This window comes from Phascolarctos cinereus, unplaced genomic scaffold (genome assembly GCF_003287225.1).
Source record: "Phascolarctos cinereus isolate Bilbo 61053 unplaced genomic scaffold, phaCin_HiC Scaffold_726;HRSCAF=1367, whole genome shotgun sequence".
NCBI lineage: Eukaryota > Metazoa > Chordata > Mammalia > Diprotodontia > Phascolarctidae > Phascolarctos > Phascolarctos cinereus.
The window spans coordinates 417622004-417646989 of NW_027556098.1; the positions used below are offsets into that span (position 1 = coordinate 417622004).

At 40.0% G+C, this 24986-nt stretch overlaps 1 protein-coding gene across 1 annotated transcript; it reads left to right on the forward strand.

Annotated features, from left to right (window-relative positions):
* Positions 1 to 4136: 4136 nt before the first annotated feature.
* On the forward strand, positions 4137 to 23014 carry LOC110219751 (uncharacterized). The gene is given in 6 exon segments (XM_078145950.1): positions 4137 to 4460; positions 9447 to 9573; positions 10120 to 10161; positions 10164 to 10217; positions 17996 to 18046; positions 18049 to 23014. Coding segments are annotated over 6 exon segments (2034 nt in total). The 5' UTR covers positions 4137 to 4256; the 3' UTR covers positions 19605 to 23014.
* The last annotated feature ends 1972 nt before the right edge of the window (positions 23015 to 24986 follow it).

A 24986-nucleotide genomic window follows, 5' to 3' on the forward strand; every position in this document is an offset into this window, starting at 1 on the left:
TAAATCATTAGCATTTCTGTATATTACGAATAAAAATTCAGCAAGAAGAAAGAGATACATTTCATATAAAATGGCAATAGACTGTATATTTGGGAGTCTACCTGCCAAGAAGCACACAGGAATTATTTGAACACAATCACAAAATTGTTCTCATACAAATAAAGACAAATCTTAAAAACCTGCAGAAATATTAATTGCTCATGGGTAGGCCAAGACAACATAATACAAATGACAATACTACCTAAATAAATATATTTATTCAGTGCCATATCAATCAAAGTACCAATGAATTATTTTATAGCTGTAGGAAAAAATTCATTTGGAGGAATAAAAGGTCAAGAATATCAAGGGAATCAATGAAAAAAATGCAAAGAAAGGGGTCTAGCAAGACCAGATATCAAACTATACTACAAAGCTGTAATCATAACAACAATTTGGTACTGGATAAGAAGTGGTTGATCAATGGAAGAGATTAGGTACATAATTTACAGAAGCAAATGTGCACAGCAAGTTAGTGTTTGATAAATGCAAGGATCTCAGCTACTGGGGCAAGTATTCCCTATTTGACAAAAACTATTAGGAAAGCTGGAAAGAAGTCTAGCAGAAACTAGGCATAGACCAGCTTCTCCTACCACATACAAAGATAAGCTCAAAATGAGTACATGATTTAGACAAAAAGGGTGATTTCATAAGCAAATTAATGGAGAATGGTAGAAATTATCTGTCAGACCTATGGAGAGGGGAAGAGTTCATGACTGAACAAGAGAAAGAGAAGGTCATGGGAAGTAAAATGGATAATTTTTATTATATTAAATTCAAAAGATTTTGTTAATGCAGTTAACATTAGAAGAAAAGCAAGAAACTTTGCAGCAAAAGTCTCTGTGATAAAGGTCTCATTTTTCAAGTGTACAGGAAACTGAGCCACATTTCTAAGAAGAGGAGCCATCCTCTAATTGACAGGTGAACAGGCAGTTTTCAGAGGAAGAAATCAAAGTTACCAATACTTACATTTTTAAAAAATGCTCTCTTGAATTACTATTAGAGAAATGTAAATTAAAACATCCCTGAGGTACCATCTCACATGTATCAAATTGTCTAACATGACAGAAAAGGAAAATGACAAATGCTGGAGGAGATGTGGGAAAATAGGCATACTATGCACTGTTGGTAGAGATGTGAACTAGGTCAACCATTCTAGAGAACAATTTGGAAAAATGCTTAAAAGCTAGTAAACAATGCATACCCTTTAACTCACCAATACCACTACTAAGTTTATACCCCCCAAAAGGTCAAAGAAAAGAAGAAAAGGAGGGGCAGCTAGGTGGTGCAGTGGATAGAGCACTGGCCTTGGGGTCAGGAGGACCTAAGTTCAAATCTGGCCTCAGACACATGAGATTCACTAGCTGTGTGATCCTGGGCAAGTCATTTCACCTTGATTGCTTCAACAAAAGAAAAGAGGGAAAGGACATATTATATATATAAAAAATATATTTATAGCATCTCTTTTGTTAGGGCAAAGAATGGAAAGCAGAGGGGATGCCTATTAACTAGGGAATAGCTAAGCAAGTTAGGGTATATGAACGTGATAGAACACTATTATGTTGTAAGATATGTTTCCAGAAAACCTGGCAAGACTTATATGACCTGATGCAAAGTGAGGTGAGTAGAATGAGAACAATTTACACAGTGAGAACAATGTTGTAAATATTTTTGTTGTTTGTCCTTCATTTTTTGAAGAAGACAATGACATCAAAGGTTCATGTCATGACTTGATTGTGAATTGATTTAAGTGAGGCAGAATTGTGCAAAGTCCTCAGCCTCACTCTCTCTTCCGGAGATAGCCAAACCCAGTGGCAGGACAGAATCAAGATGACTGGTGATGGCCCAGGATGTGGTGGATGACCTTGGTGTCTTTGATGTCTGACCAAGCTCTACGTGCTCCACAGCACCTGCTTCAGTCATCTTCATGGCCATTGAATCTGCCCATCCCCAGGGAAGTCTTCACATTCTTGGGGTAGACAGTCCCTAACTCACTGACAGTTTGAGGCCTGTCAGTTACTCTCAACCTGATTTAGCCAGTCTGGGAGGTGGTTTTGCCAACGTGTGGCTGCTGGGCACGCTGCAGCTTCTGGAAGCCATGAGTGACAGCCACTCACCTACGGCATTGTAAATATAACTATGAAAGACAGTAACTCTGATGAACACAGTGACCTACCACAATTCCAAAGGACTTATGATGAAAAATAGTATTTACCTCCAAGTAGAGAACAGATGGACTCAGAGGTTAGATTGAAGAATATTATTTTCTTATTCTTTATCTTCTGTAATGTGGAAATTTGTTTTGCATGGCTTCATGTTTGTAATAAGTTTTATATTTTTTTGTCTTTTTCACTGGCTGGGGGAATGGGTGGGAGGCAGGAAAGAATTTGGAACTGAATATAAAATAGAATTTAAATATATTTATGTATAATTTTATGTATCATATATTCAAGTTCAATTTTATTTTTGATTTTTTAAAATTTAATCATTTTTTATAAAAAGAAAGTATATTCATATAAAGAAATCTAGGAACCAAAGCAGTAGAAGAGCAGGGGAAAGTATTTGGGAGAAAGTCAATAGAAGGAAAAACAAAAGTGATTTTATTATTATGGGATCTAGTCTGACATGTCTTCTAGATTACGGGAAAGTAGATTTCAAAGGATTCAGAGGAAACATAGGATAGGTAGGATGCCATGGAGAAAAACCTTTTAGGGGAATTCTGCTCAGGAGGGATTGGAGATGCTTAAGAAGGAAATTCTGAAGACAAAAGGAAACAATGCCAATGAGAGGAAAATCAGATTTGTTTGAAGAGAGCGACGTGGATGCACTGGGAACTCAGCATCCAATCTTGGCTTAATAAAGAAATGAACAGAAAATGGAAAGAAGGCTAGGTAATGAGAAGGAATTCGAGTGGTCTTGTGAAAATGTCAAAGCTATCATGATGATCAGCTTGACACAGGTGAAAGCTTAGTCAGTGGTGCTTTTCAGTGTTCTGATATGACAAGAATGCAGGAAACTCCAGTAATAAATTGGTAATATCGTATTAGTAATTAGTAATGTAATTACTATAATTACTGTAATTATAATAGTAATCATATTAGTAATGCTACTAGTAATATTTCCGTACAGATAGCCAATTGACTGAAAATGTCATACAAATCTACATGATATGGATTGAAATCATGAATTATTTTGGTATTTACCAAATAATCTTGGAACAAAATCTATTATATTATTATGTTACATATTATAAGTGATAATAGGTAAGGGTTTTGCATTGACCCTTTGTCTCCAGTCCAGTAAAGAAGCATCTACTGAGCTTGGAAGGCTGATGCAAGCAGAAGACATCGCTAGCCCTCAAGGTGCTTAGGGAAACATAAAAGGAAGCTAAACGGGGTGGGAGAGTGATACCAACTAGGGGCACGGTAGAGAAAATACAGGGAGCACAGCTCTGAACGGGCACGAAGATGTTTGTCCTGGCCAACCTCCTTCAATCGGAGGTCCTGGAAGGGACCAGCCAATCCGAGGAAGGGCCCAGGGACCCAGGCTCCTTGCACTGTTGACAGGCACAGAAGGGAGGCGGGGCTGGTTTTCGCCGCATGGCAGGCAATGATTCATTTCCAGGCCAGCAGAGGAAGGGCTTCTCCCAGCCCAGAGGCGGTGGCTCTGCATCGGCAGGACCAGTTCGGCTTCCCCAGCTTTGGGTCAAGAAGTCACAGAATGGGGGCAGCCCAACCTCCCCGGAGCCTGCTTTATAAACCAGTGTGGGAGGGAGGGACGGTGCCCAGGAGAGGGTCACCTCCACAGCATTGGGTGAAGCTCTGCGGAGCACCACCGGCCATAAAGGGCCAGGGTATGGCTGACCTATTAGCCTGGCCAAGGCCGAAGCTCTCATCTCCTTGGGGCATTTGCCCCACCCTCCTCTTGCTTTTCTTCCTTCACTTTCTACCCAGTTTAAGGGTCTGCTCCAATGCATATGCCTGAAATAAGTTTGGGCATGCGTAGAGCGCGTCCCCGTTTCCCGGACTACATTTCCCAGAAGGCCGCGGGGTTTACCGCCGTAAGACTTACTGAGCATGTGCGGTCGGAAGTGGCCCTGCGGAGGCCGGAAGCTGCGGGGTTTCTCGGGCTCCCTGCGGTTTGGGCTGCCCGAGCTCCGTCCTCTCTGTGAGAGGCCCCGGCCCCGCCCCGCCGCCCTCCGGGCCCTCCTGCTCGGGATGGCGGCGCAGCCCTGTGCGCGGCCAGCCTCGGAGCCCCGGGGGGCAAGCGCGGGGACAGGGGGGGCCGGGGCGGAGGGTCCCTCAGGGCTGGGGGCGGCGGAGGGGCCGGGGCCGCTCGGGGCGCGGGCCCCGGCTGAGGGCGAGGTGCAGGTGGCCTCGAGGAGCCTCCCCGGGGGGGCCCGGCCACCCCCGGCCTGCCAGGTGAGGGGATACCTGGGAGGGTGGGCTGCTCGGAGGATGAGGCGCCTCCCCCGCACTCGCTCCCTCCTTCCCTCGTTCGTTCGTCCGTCCATCCATCCCCTCAGGGGTTCACTGCTTCATTTATTCCTTACGCCCTTCATTCACTCACCCCCCACATTCACTCGTTCGGGCCCTGGGGCATCAGCTTCGCGCGGGGCTCAGCGTGGAGGCAGGAGTCCTGAAGCCGCACGAAATGTCAGAGAAGCCATTCAGTCCAGAGGCTTTCAGTGGCCTTGGAAGGACAAGACCGAGCCAACTTTAATGTGTTAAACATCCGTTTTGTTTTATCGCCTTTTTAAAAAAAATAAATAAATCTCGATCTCTTTTGCATTTACATCATCTCCTCCCCTCCATAACCATATCTGAAAACAGTGTAAGAGAGAAGACTGCAGTTGGACAAAGCCAACTAAGGCATTGTTTGATTATTTCTGCCTTTGTGTCTTGTTAGTGATTTGGTCATTCATAGTTTGCTGTTCTTCTTTTGAGAATGCTCATATACTTTGACCTTTTATATACTAGAAATACCTTTTGAGCTTATATTTCCATTACTTATATTAGATCATTATTAGATTTTTTTGTTTTTGGCTAGGTAATGGGGTTAAGTGACTTGTCTGGGATCACACAGCTATTAAATGTCAAGTGTCTGAGGCCATATTTGAACTCAGGTCCTCCTGACTCCGGGGCCTGTGCTCTATCCACTGGGCCACCTCGCTGCCCCATATTAGAAATATTTGATCTGCATTTTCCCCCATGTGATGAGTCTCCTTAATTTTGTTAGTTGAAAAATTTTTGTCGAGCAGTTGAAATTAAACTATTTTAAAAAAACCCATATTTTATCTTTTGTAATCGTCTCTCTCTTATTTAGTTAAGAATTCACCCCTTAACCAAACCTGTGAAAGGAACTTCATCAGATTTTCTCCCTTTTTTTCGTTTTGATCATGTGTCCGTTTCACAATGTTATATGAAGTAAGATGCTGATCTAAATTACTGACAGACTGCTTTAGTTTTCCTAGCAGTTCTTGTCAAATAGGTACTTTTGTTTTATGGTTTCTTGAACACTGTGGTCTTTAGGTCACTTATTTCTCATTATACTGAACCAATTTTTAACCAATACCAAATAATTTTAATGATTACTGCTGTTTAATATAGTTTGAACTCTAAAAGTTCTAGTTCTCCATTCCTAGTACTTTTTTTTCATAACTTCCTTTGGTATTTTAGATGTTTTGTTTGTCCAAATGAATTTTTTAATTTTATCTAGCTCTGTGAAACTCGCCCTGATGAGGGAGTGAGTGAGTGAGAAGAGAACAAGCATTTATTAAGCACCTACTATGTGCTAGGGGCACTGTGCTAAGCATTTTACAAATATCTCATTCATTCTTTACAATAACCCAGAGAGATAGGTGCTTTTATTATCCCCATGTTACAGTTGATGGAGCTGAAGCAGAATTTTTAAAAATTCTATATTCAGTTCATTAAATATCACTTTTTAAATTTTGTTAATGTATATTCTCAGAGATAGAATCTTTCCTCTGAGAACAGCCTTAGCTGTATCCCATTTGGTAAATTCCCTTATTATCATTTTCTTTTTCGGTTTTTTTGTTACTGTTCAGTCATTTCAGTGGTGTCCAACTCTTCATGAGCCCATTGAGGTTTTCTTGGCAGAGATGTTGGAGTGGTTTGCTGTTTCCTCTTCTAGCTCATTTTACAGATGAGGAACTGAGGCAAACAGGAGTTAGTGATTTGCCCAGGGTCATGCAGCTAGTAAGTTGGTGAGGTCAAATTTGAATTCAAGAAAATGAGTCTTCCTGATTTCAGGCCCCACTCTATCCACTATGCCACCTAGCTGCCTTGTCTTTCACGTAGTTATGGCTTCTTTGATTTGTTTTGTGACCTGCTTATTGCGCAGAGTGTCGTTATCAATTCTCAGTTTAGTTCTGTGTCTTTTCTTCTGCACTCAGTGTTATGTTATGTAGGGAATAGTTGCTTCAAGTATAAATGGCGCTTCTCTGTAATATCTCTATGCCCTAGTACATAGTCTGTTTCTTTGTGATGCTGAGAAAAATGTATATTCTGAAATATTCTCATTCAGTAATTGTCAAGTCTTTCAACTCTCCACCACTCAGCTCAGTTTTGTATTTTCCTCTTTTTATTAGGTTTGCCCACCTTTAAGAGAAAAGCATGAGAGTAATTTACTTTTATGTGTTACTGTCTGTATCTTTTGCAGTTTATCTAACTTTTCCTTTATGAATTTAGATCCTATTTGATTTGGTGCATATATGTTTGGTACTGACATATTGGTTCATTTTCTGTGGTTCCTTTAAGCATAATATAATTTCCTTGTTTATCTCTTGACAGCATTAACCATGTATTTCTTTGTTTTGCTTTCTGAATATAAGATGAGTTGGTAGAGGCATACAGGATTATATTTCTTCTAAGAAATTAGATTGTGATGAGTTAGAATAAAAAATGAATTCATGGAGTTTGGGTTTTAGTTGTCACTTAAGTGCTATATTCTAGGAAAATTTTGGTGTGGGCTAAAATGACTGGGGAAAATTTCACATTGTGGGTGCAATTTTAGTTGGTTCTGAAGAGTGGGTAGGATTTGGTTGGTTCTGTAGGTGGGAGAAATAGATTTAAGGTAGGAACTTTATGTGTAAGGACTTTGTTCAGAGGAAGTGTGATGTGGTGGGAAAAAACACTGGGTTTTGAGTCAGAGGACCTTGGTCAGAATCCCAGTTTCTTTGTTTAATTTCTGTGTGACCGGTCATAAATCATTTAGCCTCACCGTGTCTCATTTCCCTAGTTTGACTTATGTATGAGTGTATACATTGGGTAAGCAGGGGATGAGAGCCAGAAGGGAAGTTGAATATCCTTCTCTTCAGTCTTTCATGACATATCTGGGAACTGGCATGGAGGCTGAGCTGGCTGTAGAAAGCAGCTATTTCTTAGCCAGTAACCGGACATATGTTGGGATTACTCTGGATTATAAAGAGTTATGAATAATAAGAAACTTTTCATTTCTGAGTCTGCAAAGTTAGAAACATTTCACCTGGGAATGGTAAGCAAAAAATGACTTGTCTGAAAGGAAATTTCTTGTTCAGTCATTTTTTAAGTCATGTCTGATCCTTTGTGTCCCCATTTGGGGTTAATACTGGAGTGGTTTGCCATTTCCTTCTCCAGCTCATTTTACAGATGAGAAAACTGAGGCAAATAGGGTAAAGTGATTTGCCCAGGGTCATACAGCTAGTAAGTATCTGAGGCCAGATTTGAATTCAGGAAGCTGAATCTTCCAGACTCCAGGCCCAGCACTCTATCCACTGTACCACTTAGCTGCCTATCCCACACTACCCCAATCTGGTTTACAGCCTTGTTTTTCTGGGCATCCCCTACCCTTTCTCCTTCATCCTTCTTTACCTGCTCCCACCTGGTTAAATTCTTACTACCTGTTGCGGCAGGCCCTAGCTAGAGACCACAGAAGCATGTTTATATAGAACAAATACAAAGTAAATACTAGTTATTTCTTGGAAGGAGGATAGTAACAGTCAGGGGGATCAGTAATAGCTTCGTGTAAAAGATTGTGCTTGAAGAAGAAATTCAGAAGGGGACACAGACAAGCAGAGCAGTGTTAAATGTATCGTGAAATATATTTTAAAAAACCCAACCTGTATATAGTAGAGATTCATGGTTTCACATGTATAGTCTTTTTCTATTCTTTTTATCAAGAAGTGTTCCTTTGTTGATGTTTGTTGAGTTCACAGTGATAAAAAGAATCATTTAAAGGCAATGCTTGAGCTGAGTAGGAGCAAAGGAAACTGGTACTATTGGTCCAGTTGGCAGAAAGAGAACTGTAACAGGTATGTTATGTGAGCCTGGGGAAGCATAACTATCCAGAAGATAAGCCTGTCAGGAGTGCCAAACGAGGCAGAAAAGTTGAAAACAGTGAGGACAGGGGCAGCTAGGTGGTGCAGTGGATACAGCACCGGCCCTGGAGTCAGGAGGACCTGAGTACAAATCCAGCCTTGGACACCCGACACTTACTAGCTGTGTGACTCTGGGCAAGTCACTTAACCCCAACTGCCTCACTGGAAAAAAAAAAAAACAACAGCGAGGACAGAGGAGAAGCCAACAGATTCAGCCACACACGGAGAGTACTGGTAACAGTGTGGAGGGCAATTTCAGAAGTGTAGGATGGAAACCAGATGCATGCTGAAGAGTGGAGACAATGAATATCGACAACTTTTTCTAGGAGTCACCGGGAGGGCCAAGCCACAAATTTTGTTGAGATAGGAGATATGCAGACATGTTTGCAGGCTAGAAGGAAAGAGAAAGCATCCTCAACACCTGCCAGCACCTGCCGCATACAACATACAAGCCTGGCAAGGCAGCTTTATGGAAGTCTCTCCCCTGAGAGAGAGAGGGGGCAGCACATGCCAGGCAAGCCAACCCCCTGTTTTTGTTCCATACTTCTTGTGACCTAACACAGTCATGCAACAGATTGAAGATTTGACCCCCATCTTTTCTTATCATGCTGTTACTTTTTGTAGAGATTGTGTCATGAAGAGAAAGAAAGTAACAAGTTAGGTGCTTACTAGAAAGAATAGCTTAGCATGGAGAATGAATGCTACACTATATATTGAGGCTATAGAGTGTGATTGCTGCTAGGAGTTCTGTGAGTTCTAAGAGCTGTTTGTTAAGTTGTGTGGTTTGAAAGTTGAAGTGTAACACGTACCATGTGCTTGAACTCCCTTTGGAAGCTGTTGTCTGAAGAGCGGGGCAAAGCTACAGATATACTAGTCCTTTATATAACAGGCCCTCGATTGTCTTGGAATGCCAAAATTCTGAGTGCTGTGAGAAACACTCCTCAAGCTACCTGCAGACTCCATGTCTCGCTCCAGGGCTGTGCAAGGAATCACCCTTGGGTGAGCAGAAATGTGTTTGATATTTCAGCAGTTAATGACCTTCAAAGATGTCACTGTGGACTTCACCCAGGAGGAGTGGGATCACCTGGGCCCTGCTCAGAGGGACCTGTACAAGGATGTGATGCTGGAGAACTATCAGAACTTCATCTTTCTGGGTAAGGACTGTTTTCCCTCCATGGTTCCGAATCCACCTGAGGACAGAAACAGTGAAGGGTTTTTGCACGTGCTTCACAGCTGGCAAGATTGAAGAAACTCACCGAGATTATTCTTGGTAGGCCAGAATGTTCAAGAATACTTTGAAAGTGGAGCTGTTCCTAATCCCTTTTTGGTTAAGAGGCACAGCGCAGCGTTTCTGTTCCTAGATGAAAGGGCTTTCTTTGTGCAGTGGAAATTCATAGCATCATTATCCTGCTCCTGAGGGGGTCTCTTCCCCTCAGGCAGATATTCTCCCCTAAAGCCCAAAGTCCGATACTAGTCATGGAATGAGTCAAGTAAAATAATTTTCTTTCTGAGCCATGATAACGCCTTGATTTCATTCCATACTTCCTGTGACCCCATGTAGAGGGGTCCTTCAGAGATACTCGGCTGTCACCCCTAGGCCTTTCTAGGGTTCTCTCTTTCTCAGAAGATAAAGGGATTAAGATTGCATTCTGAATTGAGCCTTTGTACCTAGCACTTTCCATTTCTTTTCCCTTGATCAGGGTTTCCAGTTTCCAAACCAGACGTGATTTCCCAGCTAGAAATAGTGAAGCACGATGGTTGATGTTGCTGAAAGAAGTTCCACGAAGCTTCTCTCCAGGTGAGTAAGTGGACATCAGGAAGACAAAAATGTTGCAAGCTATAGCTAAGTATTCGGGGGGACAGAATATCTGAATGATTAAACAATTGTTGTTAATCACTTTCATTTTTTTTCCAATGGGATGTCTGTGACATGAACTCCCTTAGTCACTTATCCAATTTTAAAATCATTTTCCATTTAATATTAGAGCTTCAAAAAGACCTCAAGATGATCTTTTCTAAGCCCTTATTTTAGAGATCCAAACTGAAAAGGTAGTAAGATGGCTTGGTCATGATGGGGTTGGGATCTGGACCCCAGAAAGGAAAAACCCTGGACTTTCCCACATGGCCAAATCTCTGGTGTTCCCCTGAGGCTATAATCCCATCAACTGGCCTTTCATTGTGGCTACACCCAATCTCCCAATTCTCAGTTACCCTTAACCTAGCCTGGCCCTCCATTGTCTTACCTCCCTATGGCCCCTGGCCACTTCCCACCCTTAATCCTAGCTAAACTCCGTTCTTCCTTGGCTATGTGGTCCAGATCCCTGGCATTCTATTACCTCACAGCTGCGTCCCCCTCCCCTCCCAGACTAGTTGGCTACTCCTAGATCTCTCACACAGTCTTTATGTATATAAGGTCCATCTTGTCTCTATTAAGGTGCTCAGATTATTAGAATCTAGCCGATAGCACACAGGTGCTCAGATTCCTGAAGAGTCTGGCTAATATGACGGATCTTTAGTAAACCTTGTCTTTGGCTGAAAGAAGGCTTGGGTCAAATTCTTTTAGGCAAGACCCACGTGTTGTGATTTTGGGGTTCCAGTACCCCTAAACCTGTAGACCTCATCAGTCTTGGTCTCATAATTAGAGCAGAACTGGATCCCAGGTTATCTGACCCCCAGATCTAACGTAAGCATTTGGAGCACACACCATGGACCTCCCTCTGCTCTCTGTGGCTGTAGTATTCCATATTTCTTTGTCATATAGCAACATTGGTAGAATGTTAAAAAGACACCTTTACTTTCATGGGAGGTATGTAGCTTTGCCATTTCCCAGAGGCAGCCCAGCTTGCTCTGCTTTTGTTGAGTCCTAGGCCCAGTTTGTTCTTCTGTACTGCATGTCCCAAATATATATTCTGATGAACAAGATCTAAAAACTGCCTATCCGTGTGATATGGGTGCATTCTTCCTCAAAACTTGAGAAGAGGAAGATGAGTGTTCCTGACTTCAGGCCCTGCTCTTGTGTGCTATGGCGCCACCTAGTGGCCTTCCTTCAAGTCTTGGCTCAATATTGCACCATAATTGTTTGTGCCCTCCAAAAGTGATTTTGTTTTTATTATGTATACATTGGTTATTGATTTGTTTTTATGCCTATTGTTCCTACCCCTAGAATGTTTGTTTGTTGTTGTTGTTTTTTGCGAGGCAATTGGGTTAAGTGACTTACCCAGAGTCACACAGCTAGGAAGTGTTATGTGTCTGAGGCCAGATTTGAACTCAGGTCCTCCGGACTCCAGGGCCAGTGCTTTGCCCTAGAATGTTTCTTAATGCTTGCTAGGTTTATAGCATTCAGACTGTTTTGGAATAAAGTGTTCATGATATGCAGGTCAGTGACTTCTGATTAATTTACTAGCCTTTCACTTTTCGCTTCTTGATACCCTCATCTCTATGTTCCAACTTTTTTGCCATCCTTCCCTGTGTCCCTCTTTAATGAGCTAGTTGCATTGATGTCTGGTGTTTCACCAGAGTTTTGCTTTACCTTGTTGTGTCATGGCAGTGGGTCTGAATTCTAGACAGCTGTTAACAGAAGAGCACTTAGTGCCTGTTCATGGATTGATATTGGGCCCAGTATTTCTTTGATAGAGACTTTAGGCATTGATTGATCCTAGTTTTGCTTTATAGGACTAACAATAAGTCTGTATGTCTCTTCTAACAAGTTTGCTCTTCAAGTAGATGAAAATAATATATTCTCAAAGCTAGCTCTTCCCAGTTTTTTTTTCATTCATTCCTCATAAATATGTTTCTATCTCAAGGAGGCCAACAAATAGAATAAAGGTCAAGCACATCTGCAAAAAGAGAAGTTTCTAGATTATTCCATATTCTACTAGCATTCCTATGGACACGCTTCAGTTTGCCAATGCCATACTTAAAAGGCATATGGTATACAGAACTGCACATAAATTCCAAGCATGGTCTGACTAGTACAGGCTGTGGTTAATCAGCTGTTTCCTGTGATCTGGTCACTCACTATACACCCATTTCAAGCTAAGATTCAGTGAGCCTGAAAGGTGGAGATTGAGAAAGATTGAGCAGTGTGCTGTACGTGATGAGGAGCTGGTCTCAGAACCAAGATGAAGACTCTGGGCCTGTCTCTGACACCTCCAGCCTTTGTACCCTTGGACCAGTCATTTAACCTCCTGGTGCTCAAGGCAGCTCTGAAGACTGTAAACTTTATTGAAGACTCAGATCTTCATTAGTAGAGGAAGGTCCTGGAGGGGAGCAGTCTGTACCAATAAAATCTCAAGGCCAGTCCCTATCCCTAAAATTGATTTGGATTTTTTCATGGCTACCACGAATTGTTGAACTTGTGATGAACTAAAACAGATTTTGAACATGATCTGTTCTCAAACCAGGACTTCTTATCTGTTGATGATGCAATTCATATTTTAAACCTAAATCCAGAACATTATATTAATTTTCATTAAATTTTACTCTTTTATTTACACAATTTTCACCTTGCTGAGTTCATTGAAAATTTTTATGAATATATATATATATATATATATATATATATATATATATATATTTTAATTAATTTATTTTGAATTATCAACAATCACTTCCATAAGCTTTTGAGTTTAAATTTTTTCTCCCTCTCCCTCCCCAGGATGGCACACAATCTGATATAGGCTATACATATACATTCCTATTAAAGATATTTTCACATTAGTGATATTGTAAGAATTAGAACCAATAGGAGGAACCATAAGAAAGAGGAAACAAAGCACAACAGAAGAAAAAAATAGCAAATAGTCTGCTTCCATCTGCATTCAAACTCCATAGTTCTTTCTTTGAATGTGGATAGCATTTTCCATCATGAGACTTTTGGAGATGTCTTAGATCCTTGGATTGCTGAGAAAGGTTAAGTCTATCAATATTAGTCATCGCACAACATATCTGTAACTCTGTACAGTGTTCTCCTGGTTCTGCTCACGTCACTCAGCATCAGACCATACAAGTCCTTCCAGGTTTTTCTGAAGTCAGCCTGTTCATCATTTCTTATAGCACAATAGTATTCCATTACATTCATATACCACAACTTGTTCAGCCATTCCCCAGTTGATGGGCATCCTCTCCATTTCCAATTCTTTGCCACCACAAAAAGCTGCTATAAATATTTTTGTACGTGTGGGTCCCATTTGTAAGATCTCTTTGAGATATAGCCCTAGAAGTGCTATTGCTGGGTCAAAGGGTATGCACATTTTTATAGCCTTTTGGGCATAGTATGAATATATTTTTACTTTTACAATTAGTCTATATTTTCCAGTATATTGCCTTATTCCTCTCCTAGAGAGCCATCTTATAATAGAAAGAGAGAGAGAAAACAGTCAATTCAGCAAAACTAACCATCATATTAGAGTTGCTGAATGAAGCTGGAGGAGGTCTCATCATCATGCTGACTGGTAACATTACAAATTCCTATTATCCAACCTCAACTGGACCCCCTTTGCAGCAGGGCAATCCTTTCATTCCTCTGTATTTGATTCCCTGTCTGATTCTCCACAGAAGCTATTCTAAATTTTCTTTTCCCTCCTTAACCTCTACATACCTCCTCATTTCTTTTTCTCAGCTGAGGACCTTGCCTCTAACTTTACTGAAAAAATTTAGTTCATTTGATGTGAGCTTCCTATTCTCCAGATCTCTTCATCTCAAAACCAATTGAAAACATCTCTCACCTTCTTCCTTTTCCCCATTCTTTGACAGAGAAATGGCCCTTTTGCCAATTTGAGGCCCTCTACATATGCACTTGAAAAAACTTTTCTACTGTCCTCTTAAGTGACTGTCCTCCATCTTTCCTTCTTTTCTCACCCAAAGCCCTTGGAAAAGTTGTTTCTAGTTACTACCTCCGTGTCCCTCTTACTGCTCAACCCTTTGTAGTTCAGCCTCTGACCACATCACTCACGTGAAACTGCCCTCTCCAAGGTTATCAATAATCTCTTAATTGCCAGATCCGATGGTCTTTCCTCAATCCTAATCATTCTTGACGTATCTGTTGTATTTGATACTGTTGTACATGTCCTCTAGAATTCTGTCTCCTCTCTGGGATTTGGTGGCAGTATTCTCCCCTGGTCTGCGTCCTACCTGTCTGATTGCTTCTTTTCAGTTTCCTTTGCTGTCTAATCCACTAGCTAAATGTCCTAGAGGCATCTTAAGCCTTTAAAACCTAACTTATTGTCTTTTCCACAAAATATTCTCCTCTTCCAGAATTTGACTTTGTTGAGCTTTATTGAACTTTGAGATGTTGAACTAATCTTCCCTCTTCCAAAGTTTTTTTTTTCTGATTTATTAAAGGAACCACCATCCATCTACAACTTCAGGTTCATAATCCTAGCAATATCATAGACTCTGCTTTACCCCACATATCTAAACAGTTGCTAGAACTTGCTCTTTCTGGCTTCATAACATGTCTTGTATCTGACACCCTCTTTCCATTCATAGAATGAGTGGAAACCTTAGCCTAGGCCCTAATCACCTTTGGCATAGGGTATTATAGTACCCTCTTAACTAATTAGTCTACCTGCTTCAAGCACTTCACCACTCCAGTCCATCCTACAAATAGCTGCCCAAAGGATTTTCTTTAAGTTCCTTGTGACTCCCCTACCCAAATCAGTCCAGTGATTTCCTAATAACTTCCAGTGCCTCTAGGAGAAAATATAAGCTCCTTTGTATAGGTGTAGCCCTACACAACCTGGACCCAACCTGTCTTTCTAGCCTCGTTGGATGTTATCCCTCTTCTAGCATTCTTGCAATCCAGTGAAACTGGTCTTCTCCTTGTTACATACACAGGACACCCTGTCTTCTGTCTTCGTGCCTTTGCACCGGCCATCCTAATATCTGGAGTGTACTCTTTTCCTCAAAGACACAGCTCAGGTACCATCTTCTGCGACAAGTATCTCCTTACCACAACAGGTCTTTCTCTCTCAAACTTGTATACTTTTAGATTTATGTTACATAGATTCATGTACTTATCTCTCCGTTTAGAATGTAAGATTTTTAAAAGTATGGATTATTTCTTTCCTTTTACTTGTATCTACACACCTAGCATAGTGCCTGCCACATAGCAGGTGCTTAATAAGTTCTCGTTGATTGAACGAAGTCCAACATTATATGTAGAGTTATACACCCATAGTCCTACACCTGTAGAAAAATGAGAGACAAATGCATTCTCTTATCTCTTCTTTGGTGCCAAGCTTGACCATTATATTTTTTTGGTTCTTTCTATTTACATTGATATAGTTATTGTATATGTTGCTTTCCTGAGTTTTAATATGTTTCTCTTTATTCTTTATACTCACTGTTTATGACAGCACATTAATAGTAATAATAGCTAGTATTTATATAATGCTCTGATGTTTTTGAAGAATGTTACATATATTATCCCATTTGATCTTCACAACAACCTTTTGAGTTAGTTAATAATATCCCCATTTTAAAGATTAGGGAATTGAAACTAAGAGGGGCTAAGTGATTTACCCAGAGTTACACAGTAAGTATCTGAAGTGAGATTTGAACTCAGATCTTTCTAACTCCAAGTCCAGTGTACTGTACAACCATTTCATTGTACAATATACATAAAATATTCAATTAAATTCCTATATATTATTATAAAAATAATATGTTATCATATTATAATAATTATAATATAATATATTAATTATATTCCACAGGTTGTTTAAGCCATTTCCCAATCAATGGGCATATTTTTTTTTCCAGGTCTTTGGTACTATAAAAAGTACAGCTGTAAAATTTGGAGCTTTAGAGTTATTCTAAGAAAGTGACTAAAGTATCCATAGTTTTTGAGCTGTGACATCCCAATGCTATGCATATACTGCAGCAAGGTCAAGAATTTTAAAAAAGCAATGTCCCATATCAACCAAAACATTTATAACATAACTTTTTATGGTAGTAAAGAACTAGAAACAAAACAGATGCCCTTAGATGGCCTCTTTGTGTTTAGGTTGTATTTTCATTTGGAACTTCTTATATGTTGTGAAATATATACCTTTGACCTAAACATCTTTTCCATTTTTCTCAGGAGTTTTCATTTAGGGCTGTTTTTTACAGGTATTTGGAGGGGTTTGAGGGAGAGCTCAAGCAAGTCACTGCTTTTACTTTGCCATCCTGGCTCTGCCCCCCAGGGACTCAGGAGTTTTCCTTTAATAGCAATCAGTCAGTCAGTAAGCACTTATGTACAAGTTTATGTTTTTTGGTTTATTATATAATGAATAATGATAATGAATGAAAATAGTTTCATCTGGGACAGAGATTCTTAATTCATTTTGTGCCATGGACCATTTAACAGTCTGGGGAAGACTATGAACTGCTTCCCAAAATGTTTGTTTCTTATATTCATAATAAAAGAAAATGCTAAATTTCAGTTAGAAATTAGAGTAATTTTTTCACATAGAAATTCACAGACCCTCTGTGAACAGCAGAGAATGGGGAGAGTGGGTCTGGCAATTGACAGATTCCTTGGGGATCAGTAGAAGGCAGATTAAGAACCTATGATGTAGGGTTTTGACAAAAATGTGGGGAATAAGGTCTGGACAATTATAGAGAATCTCATTTAGGTTTTCAGTACCCCATTAATAAAGAACTCTTTGAATAAAATTATTCAGAGAGCCTAAATCCTCCTAGCTCTTCTGTCATCCCACCTATAGTTTTCTAAAGAGTGACATCCAATACCTTGCTGAAATTTAAATATCAAATGTTTATAGTATCTTTTCACTAATGAGGTCAAATAAGAAATGAGGTGAGTTTAAAATTATTTCTTCATTTTCAAAATGTGCTGGGCTTTCCTCAGTGCTTTCATTTCTGAGCATTCACAAACCATCCAGTTGAAAGTAATATCATAAATCTAGATGAGACCTCAAAGGCCATCTACTCCAAACCCTTCATTTTATAGATGAGTAAACCGTGACCCTGTGAGGTTAAGTAATTTGCTCAAATTCATACAAGTAATAAAGTTCAGAGGTAGGATTTGAATCCATGTCCTCTGATTTCAGGGCCATTGCACTGTACTATTGCTCTTCAGGCTGTTTGGCTTTGTTTTCAGGCAGAGATAAGACTTAGGTTAGGATTAGAAAACTTTCATTGAGTCAGGAGGATCTGAGTTCAAATCCAGCCTCAGACACTTAACACTAGCTGTGTGACCCTGGGCAAGTCACTTAACCCTGATTGCCTCACCAAAGAGCAAAAAAAAAAAAAGAAAGAAAAGAAAACTTTCATTGCCAGAACCACTTGTTTTAGCTTTCTTAAAATTTAGAAGTTTTTCCTAAGTTTACTAATAGTTATTCTGTTATGATATTTGCAGATGCTAAGATATAGATGGGAATTCCTTTTGTATTGGTCACCTAGTTATCCTAATCACTTTAGTTCTTTAGTTTCCAGTTATTACTGATAGTTCTACTCTTTTACTGGTTGAGTATCATTTTAATTAATGAAATTTGTCATTTAGATAACAGTAATTTCCTTTCTTTCAGAACAAAGAGAAGGGAATTATTGACATCATCATATTTCTTTCAGGTCCCCTTTGTTGGGAGAGTACATGTGAAACCAAGGACTCAACTCTAGAGGAGGTGATTATTTGGGAGAAACATCCATGAGAAGATTCACAGTGAATACTAATGAATGTGGTGAAACCTTCAGACAGATGGAACACCTTATTATACATCAGAGAATTCAGACTGGAGAGAAATCCTATCAATGTAATGAATGTGAAAAAGCCTTCAGCTGTAACTCAGGTCTTAATGTACATCAGAGAAATCAGACTGGAGAGAAATCCTATCAGTGTAACCAATGTGGGAAAACTTTCAATTATAACTCATACCTTACTGTACATGAAAGAATTCATACAGGATTAAAACCATATAAATGTACTGAATGTGGAAAAGCATTCAGAGAGAGGAGATACCTTACAATACATCTTAAAATTCATACTGGAGAGAAATCCTATAAATGTAATGAATGTGGGAAAGCCTTCAGCCAGAGGGGAAGCCTTAATTTACATCAGAAAATTCATACTGGAGAAAAATCCTATAAATGCATGGAATGTGGGAAAGCATTCATCTCCTACTCAGTCCTTACTATACACCAGAGAATTCATACTGGAGAAAAACCCTATAAATGTAATAATTGTGAGAAAGCCTTTAGACAAAGAGGACACCTTACTGATCATCAGAAAATGCATACTGGAGAGAAATCCTATAAATGTAATGAATGTGGGAAAGCCTTCAGAGATAGGGGATACCTTATGATACATCAAAAAATCCATACTGGAGAGAAATCCTATATATGTAATGTATGTGGGAAAGCCTTCAGAGAGAGAGGACACCTTACTATACATCAGAAAATCCATACTGGAGAGAAATCCTATAAATGTAATGAATGTGGGAAAGCCTTTAGGCAGAAGGGAAATCTTGCTGTACATCAGAAAATTCATACTGGAGAAAAACCATTTAAATGTAACATATGTGGGAAAGCCTTCAGGGATAAGGGATATCTTATTGTACATCAGAGAATTCATACTGGAGAAAAACCATTTAAGTGTAATGTGTGTGAAAAAGCTTTTACAGACAAAGGATACCTTACAATCCATCAGAAAATTCATACGGGAGAGAAATCCTACAAATGTAATGTGTGTGGGAAAGCCTTCAGAGATAAGGGATACCTTGCTGTACATCATAGAATTCATACTGGAGAAAAACCATTTATATGTAATATATGCGGGAAAGCTTTCACGGACAAGGGTTACCTTACTATACACATGAAAGTTCACACTGGAGAGAAGTCCTATAAATGTAACGAATGTGGCAAAGCATTTAGCTCCAACTCAGGCCTTACCATGCATCATAGAATTCATACTGGAGAGAAACCCTATATATGTAATGAATGTGGAAAAGCCTTTAGACAGAGGGGAACCCTTAATGATCATCAGAGAGTTCATACTGGAGAGAAATCCTATAAATGCAATGAATGTGGTAAAGCCTTCAAAGAAAAGAGATACCTTACTATACATCACAGAATCCATACTGGAGAGAAGTCTTATAAATGTTGTGAGTGTGGGAAAGCATTTAGGCAAAAGGGAAACCTTGCTGTACACCAGAGAATTCATATTGGAAAGGAACCTTTTTAATTCAAAGAATATGAAAAAGATCTAGGCAAAAGACATCCTTTATCATAAGATAATTTATACTAGGGAGAAAGTCATTCAGTTAGTGTACACTCCCACTCAGTGTGCAAAATCATTCACCTAGAAAAGGAAAATAACCACTAAATTATAGAATTATTGTATGTGACATTTGAAATCTATTCCGATCCCTTCTTAATTTTACAGATGGCAGAGCTGATGACTAGGAAAGTTAATTGAGTTGATCATTATTATGCAGATAGTAAGTGGCAGACCTAGGAGTGGAACTGATGTCTTAGCTAAATACAGGTCTGTCCCCTCCCCCCCACGCAATGTTGTGCTATCCATATAATCCACAACCTATATATTCAAAGAATGTGAGCAAGTCTTTATCAGCATGCCATATTCTACAGAAATAGCATACACTACTCTAGGAATTTCAGAAATTGGAAAGGATTTAAGAAACTAATTCATCCAACCCATATATGGAAGAAATCTTATTACATCATATACAAGAGATCCCCCCAGACTTAAAGATGTCCAGTGAGGGGTAAAATACTACCTCCAAGGGAGCCCACTCTTCAGGGTAAGCTTGAGAGTGGGAAGAGTATGAATGTGTGTGTGTGTGTGTGTGTGTGTGTGTGTGTGTAAACTGAAATGAATGTGATGTAAGACAAATGGCATTAATTACATGTGTGAGTTGAAGAGCAACTCTTGTGTTGATAAAGGGAGTTTTCTCACTGGGAATTTCCTACATCAGTGAAATCACTGATCTGTTGCAAAAAACAATAGCAAACATGTCTTTACATTAAATGAGATGACATGTAAAGTGCTTTGCAAACCTTAAAAGTGCTATATAAATGCTTGCTATTATATACGTGAACATATATGTGTATGTATTATATAACATAACCCAGAACTAAACACAGTACTAAAGATGTGGCCTTGCCATTACACAATTAAGCATCATCCCATCCTTACTCTTAGAAGTTATTTTGGGGGGAAGCTAGGTGGCGCAGTGGCTAGAGCACCGGCCCTGAAGTGGGGAGGACTTGAGTTCAAATCTGGCCTCAGACTAAACACTTGACACTTACTAGCTGTGTGACCCTGGGCAAGTCACTTAACCCCAGTTGCCGAAAAAAAAAGTTATTTTGTCAGTGCAGCACAGGTTAGCATTAGAATTTTTGGCTGTCTGACTAAATGGGTGGCTAATTCCTACACAGTATTATTTAACCATATCTCCTTTTGAATTGTGAAGTTGGCTTTTTGATCCAAGCATAGAAAATTCTATGTGCCCCTTATTAAAGTTAATTTTCTTAACTTGAGCATAGTGACCTATCAAGATCTTTTTGAATCCTGGCAAAGTTATCCTATGTCTTAGCTATCATTACTAACATTGTATCATCAGGTTTGGTAAGGATGTCATCCATGCCAGTAGAGGCAAATTTAAGAGCAGGGAATATATTTATATGTAATTTTTATATGGCCAGTGCGTATCAGGTCAGTCTACCGACAAATATTCCTTAAGCTTTTACACTGGGGTCTGGCAGGCATTGTGCCAGGTGGTGGGACACAAATACAAAAAATGAGATCATCTCTGTTTTCAAACTTAGATTCTGAGGGAGACAGGCCTTGGAGGTGTGCATTTCAGGAGAGGGGGATGGGCACTGTAAAAGCTTAGAAAAAGCAGATGCTGTACCATGTAAGAGGAACAGAAAAGGCCAGTGTGGCAGGGTGGAGAATAATGTGGAGTGAGGCTTGTTAAAGGTTTATAATAAATTCTTATTGATTTGTTCATTAACTAGGACAGATCCTGGTCACAGCAGCTATAGCACATCTAGATTCTGGGACTACTCCCAGCCATCAGAGCTTGGGTGCTATGTATTATAACCCAGATGGGTATTTTCTGTGGTGGTACAGTTGATTCAAAACATCCCATCCCTAAAAGTCTGTGACAGTCCCTTAAGTACATACAGTCTAGGGGAGTGTGGACTCATTTTAGAGCACAGTGTTTCCCTTAATTAAAGCTAGGAAAGCCAGCAAGCAAAGATAAGGGAGAAAATTCCTGGTATGGGGGACCACCATTGAAAATGCACAGAGTTGGGAGATAAGAGTGTCTTGTTCAAAGAAACAAATGTTGCTGGAGTGTAGAGTGAGATCCTACTGGGCTAGAGAGTGGCGGCATGAAAGAAGACTGGCCAAGTGACCCCCCCCAAGTGATTCCTTCTTGGGGTTTAACTGGAGACACTGACACTTTCACCACTCTGAAAGCTGCTAGATGTTTAAATACCTGTTACTCTAATTTTCTGGTTTTGTACAAGCCGCACAGAATATGGACAAATTCTCCAGCTAATCCAAACAGACTTCCTCAAAAAGGTTACTACAGTTCACTGAGTGCCTTTCAAAAAGAGGTAAATTGACTGGATTTTTTTGCACTTAGTCTAAAGCCTATTAACTGAGGAATAATCTCACATTCTCTAAGTGGGATAAGATACTTATCTAGGCTGGGGACCTTGGGGACTGTTAGCTTGTTTTAAAAAAGTTTTTATAACTTCATTTAAAAATAAATGTTTTCCTTTTTATTTCTGTGTATTGAGGCCACTAGGTTGTGTAGAAGATAAGAGCATCTGGAAGACTTGAGTTGGAATCCAGCGTCATACACTTAGTAGCTCTCTGACCCTGGGAATATCAACTTAATCTCTATCTCAGTTTCCTCACTTGTAAAATGGGGAGAGTAATAGCATCTGCCTCCCAAGATTGTTGTGATGATGAAATGAAGAATATTTGTAAGGTATTTTACAAACCTTAAAAGTACTACATACATGCTAGCTTATCACCACTGTTTTATTTTGTGAATTTAAAAACATTATGAGAAGAGGTCTTTGAGCCTTACCATATTGCCAAAGGGGTGCGACAGAGAATATGGTTAAGAGGTCTTGGATTTGGCTGGCTCTGTGCCACCCCTTCCCCCACATGTGCACCTTTACATTTACATAGATAGTTATCCCTTCCACTTCATGACTCAGTATATCATGGATTGGGATAAGAAATTAAATGAAAAGTTTTTGGGAATTTGGCAGAAGCTGCAGGTAACACAAAGTTTAGAAACTCAGAAATGCCTTAAATATATGTATGGTACTGTGTAATAACATTTTACCTTTTAATACTATAACAATTCAGACTTCTAATACAAAGGGAGGACCAAAAATTTTTATGCAGATTTTCCAGATTGTCGGGGTAGGTGGTGGGGAGAGGGGGGGAAGGGATGGCACATGCCCCTAACAGTACTTAAGTACTTTTTGAATGAGTGAATGTCAAACAAGAGGAGACAAAAGCACTTACTCCTGATGCGTCCTTTGAAGACTTCCTGTCAAGGTGACATTGAACAATTAATGTAATACAGTAACTAAAACATGTGTGGCCTGCCATGACTTTGTGATGAAGCCATCCTGGCTTTTGACTGCTCTCTGTGTTCATCTAGATGTTCCTAACCAGTGGACAGTAATGTGAGCATAAGATATGGGGTCTCGGATGTGGGCTCTGGTAATACGTTCAAGAATTTGGTCAGGCTGTTGGCTGCTAATTTTTGGACAGTGTTCTGTTTTCATTGTCAGATGTTTGCCCTCCAGCCCTGTGATTCTTCTCAAGCTACCTAGAAACAGGTACATGGTGCAGGGGATGGAGCTCTAGGCCTGGAGTTATGAGGACCTGAGTTCAGATGTGCGCTCAGACACTTAGTTGTGTGACCCTGAGCAAATCACACTATCTATCTGCCTTGGTGTCCTCAGATGTAAAATGGAGGTAATAACACCTGCCTCGCAACATGTTTGAGGAGTAGATAGGAGAGTGTTTGTAAAGCACTTAGCACATACCTGTGTGAGTACTTACCTTCCTTTCACCCCCCCCCACTCAGCCTTGTCCACAGTATTTCCGATGTTAACAGTGGGTCAGTAACACCTGGTGAATGAATGAATGAAAGAGTATTTATTAAGCACCAAGTGCTCTGGTATCAGGCACTGTGCTAGGTTCTGGGAACTCATTAGAACCCCAGGGCATGGGGCAGCTAGGTGGTGCTGATGAGGTTTAGAGGTTTAGAGGTTTAGCGGTGCTGGGACCCCGAGATCACAACATTTGGGTCCTGCCCTAAAGAATTCTACCCAAGCCTTCTTTTAGCCAAAGACAAGGTTTATTAAAATCTGCAAAATTAACCAGGCTTTTAAGGAATCTGAGCACCTGTGAACTACTGGCTAGATTTAAGAATCTGAGCACCTTAATGGAGACAAGATGGACCTTATATACAGAAAGAATGTGGGAGAGATTTAGGAGTGACCAAGTAGTGTGTGTGTGTGTGTGTGTGTGTGTGTGTGTGTGTGTTTATGGATGGACAGTGAGGTAATAGAATGCCAGGGACCTGGACCACATGGCCAAGGGAGAATGGGGCCTAGCTAGGATTAAGGGTGGGAAGTGGTCAGGGGTGGTAGGGAGGTAAGACAATGGAGGACTAGGCTAGGTTATAGGTAACAGAGAATTGGGAGATTGGGTGTAGCCACAATGAAAGGCCAGTTGATGGGATTATAGCCTCAGGGGAACACTAGAGATTTGGCCATGTGGGAAAGTCCAGGGTTTTTCCTTTCTGGGGTCCAGATCCCAACCCCATCAGCAGATAGAGCCCTGGAGTCAAAAGGACCTGAGTTCAAATGTGACCTCAGACACATAACACTCACTAGCCCTAATTGCCATGGGGGTGGGGAGTGGGGATGAGCCTCAGGAGAAAGTGAAAATAGAATTTACTAATCAACCCTCAAAAGAAATCCAAATTGAATACATCCAAGAATATAGTGGCCAAAATCTTAGCTTCCAAGTCAAATAAGAAACTTGCAAGAATCCAAAAAGCTCAAGTACCAATCAGAAGAATATGCTGTAAACTGCCTGATAGGAAATTCTGAAATTCAACATTCTAAAAGGTTTACACACACGAACTACATCCTTCAAAACTAATAATTCTATGGTTGGGGGAAGGAAAGGGGAAGAATGGATCTTTCCTACCATGGAAGACTCAAATTTTCCTGATTAAAAGAAGGGGATGGGTAAATCTTTTAAACATCAGAGACAAGAGAAACCTAAAAAGGTAACTACATGTGAGCAATCTGAAAGGACTAAGTAAGTAATGATTGTGGCACTACTTTTTATTGGGGGAGGGCGCAGAGAAGAGAACTCTTTTTTTAAAATTTTTTTTTATTTTTTCCATATGCTTTTGAGTTGAAAATTTTTCTCCCTTTTCCTCCCCCCCACCCTCCCCAAGACGCGCACAATCTGATATAGGCTTTACATTTACATACCCATTAAACATATTTTCACATTAGTGAAATTGTAAGTAAAAATTAAAAC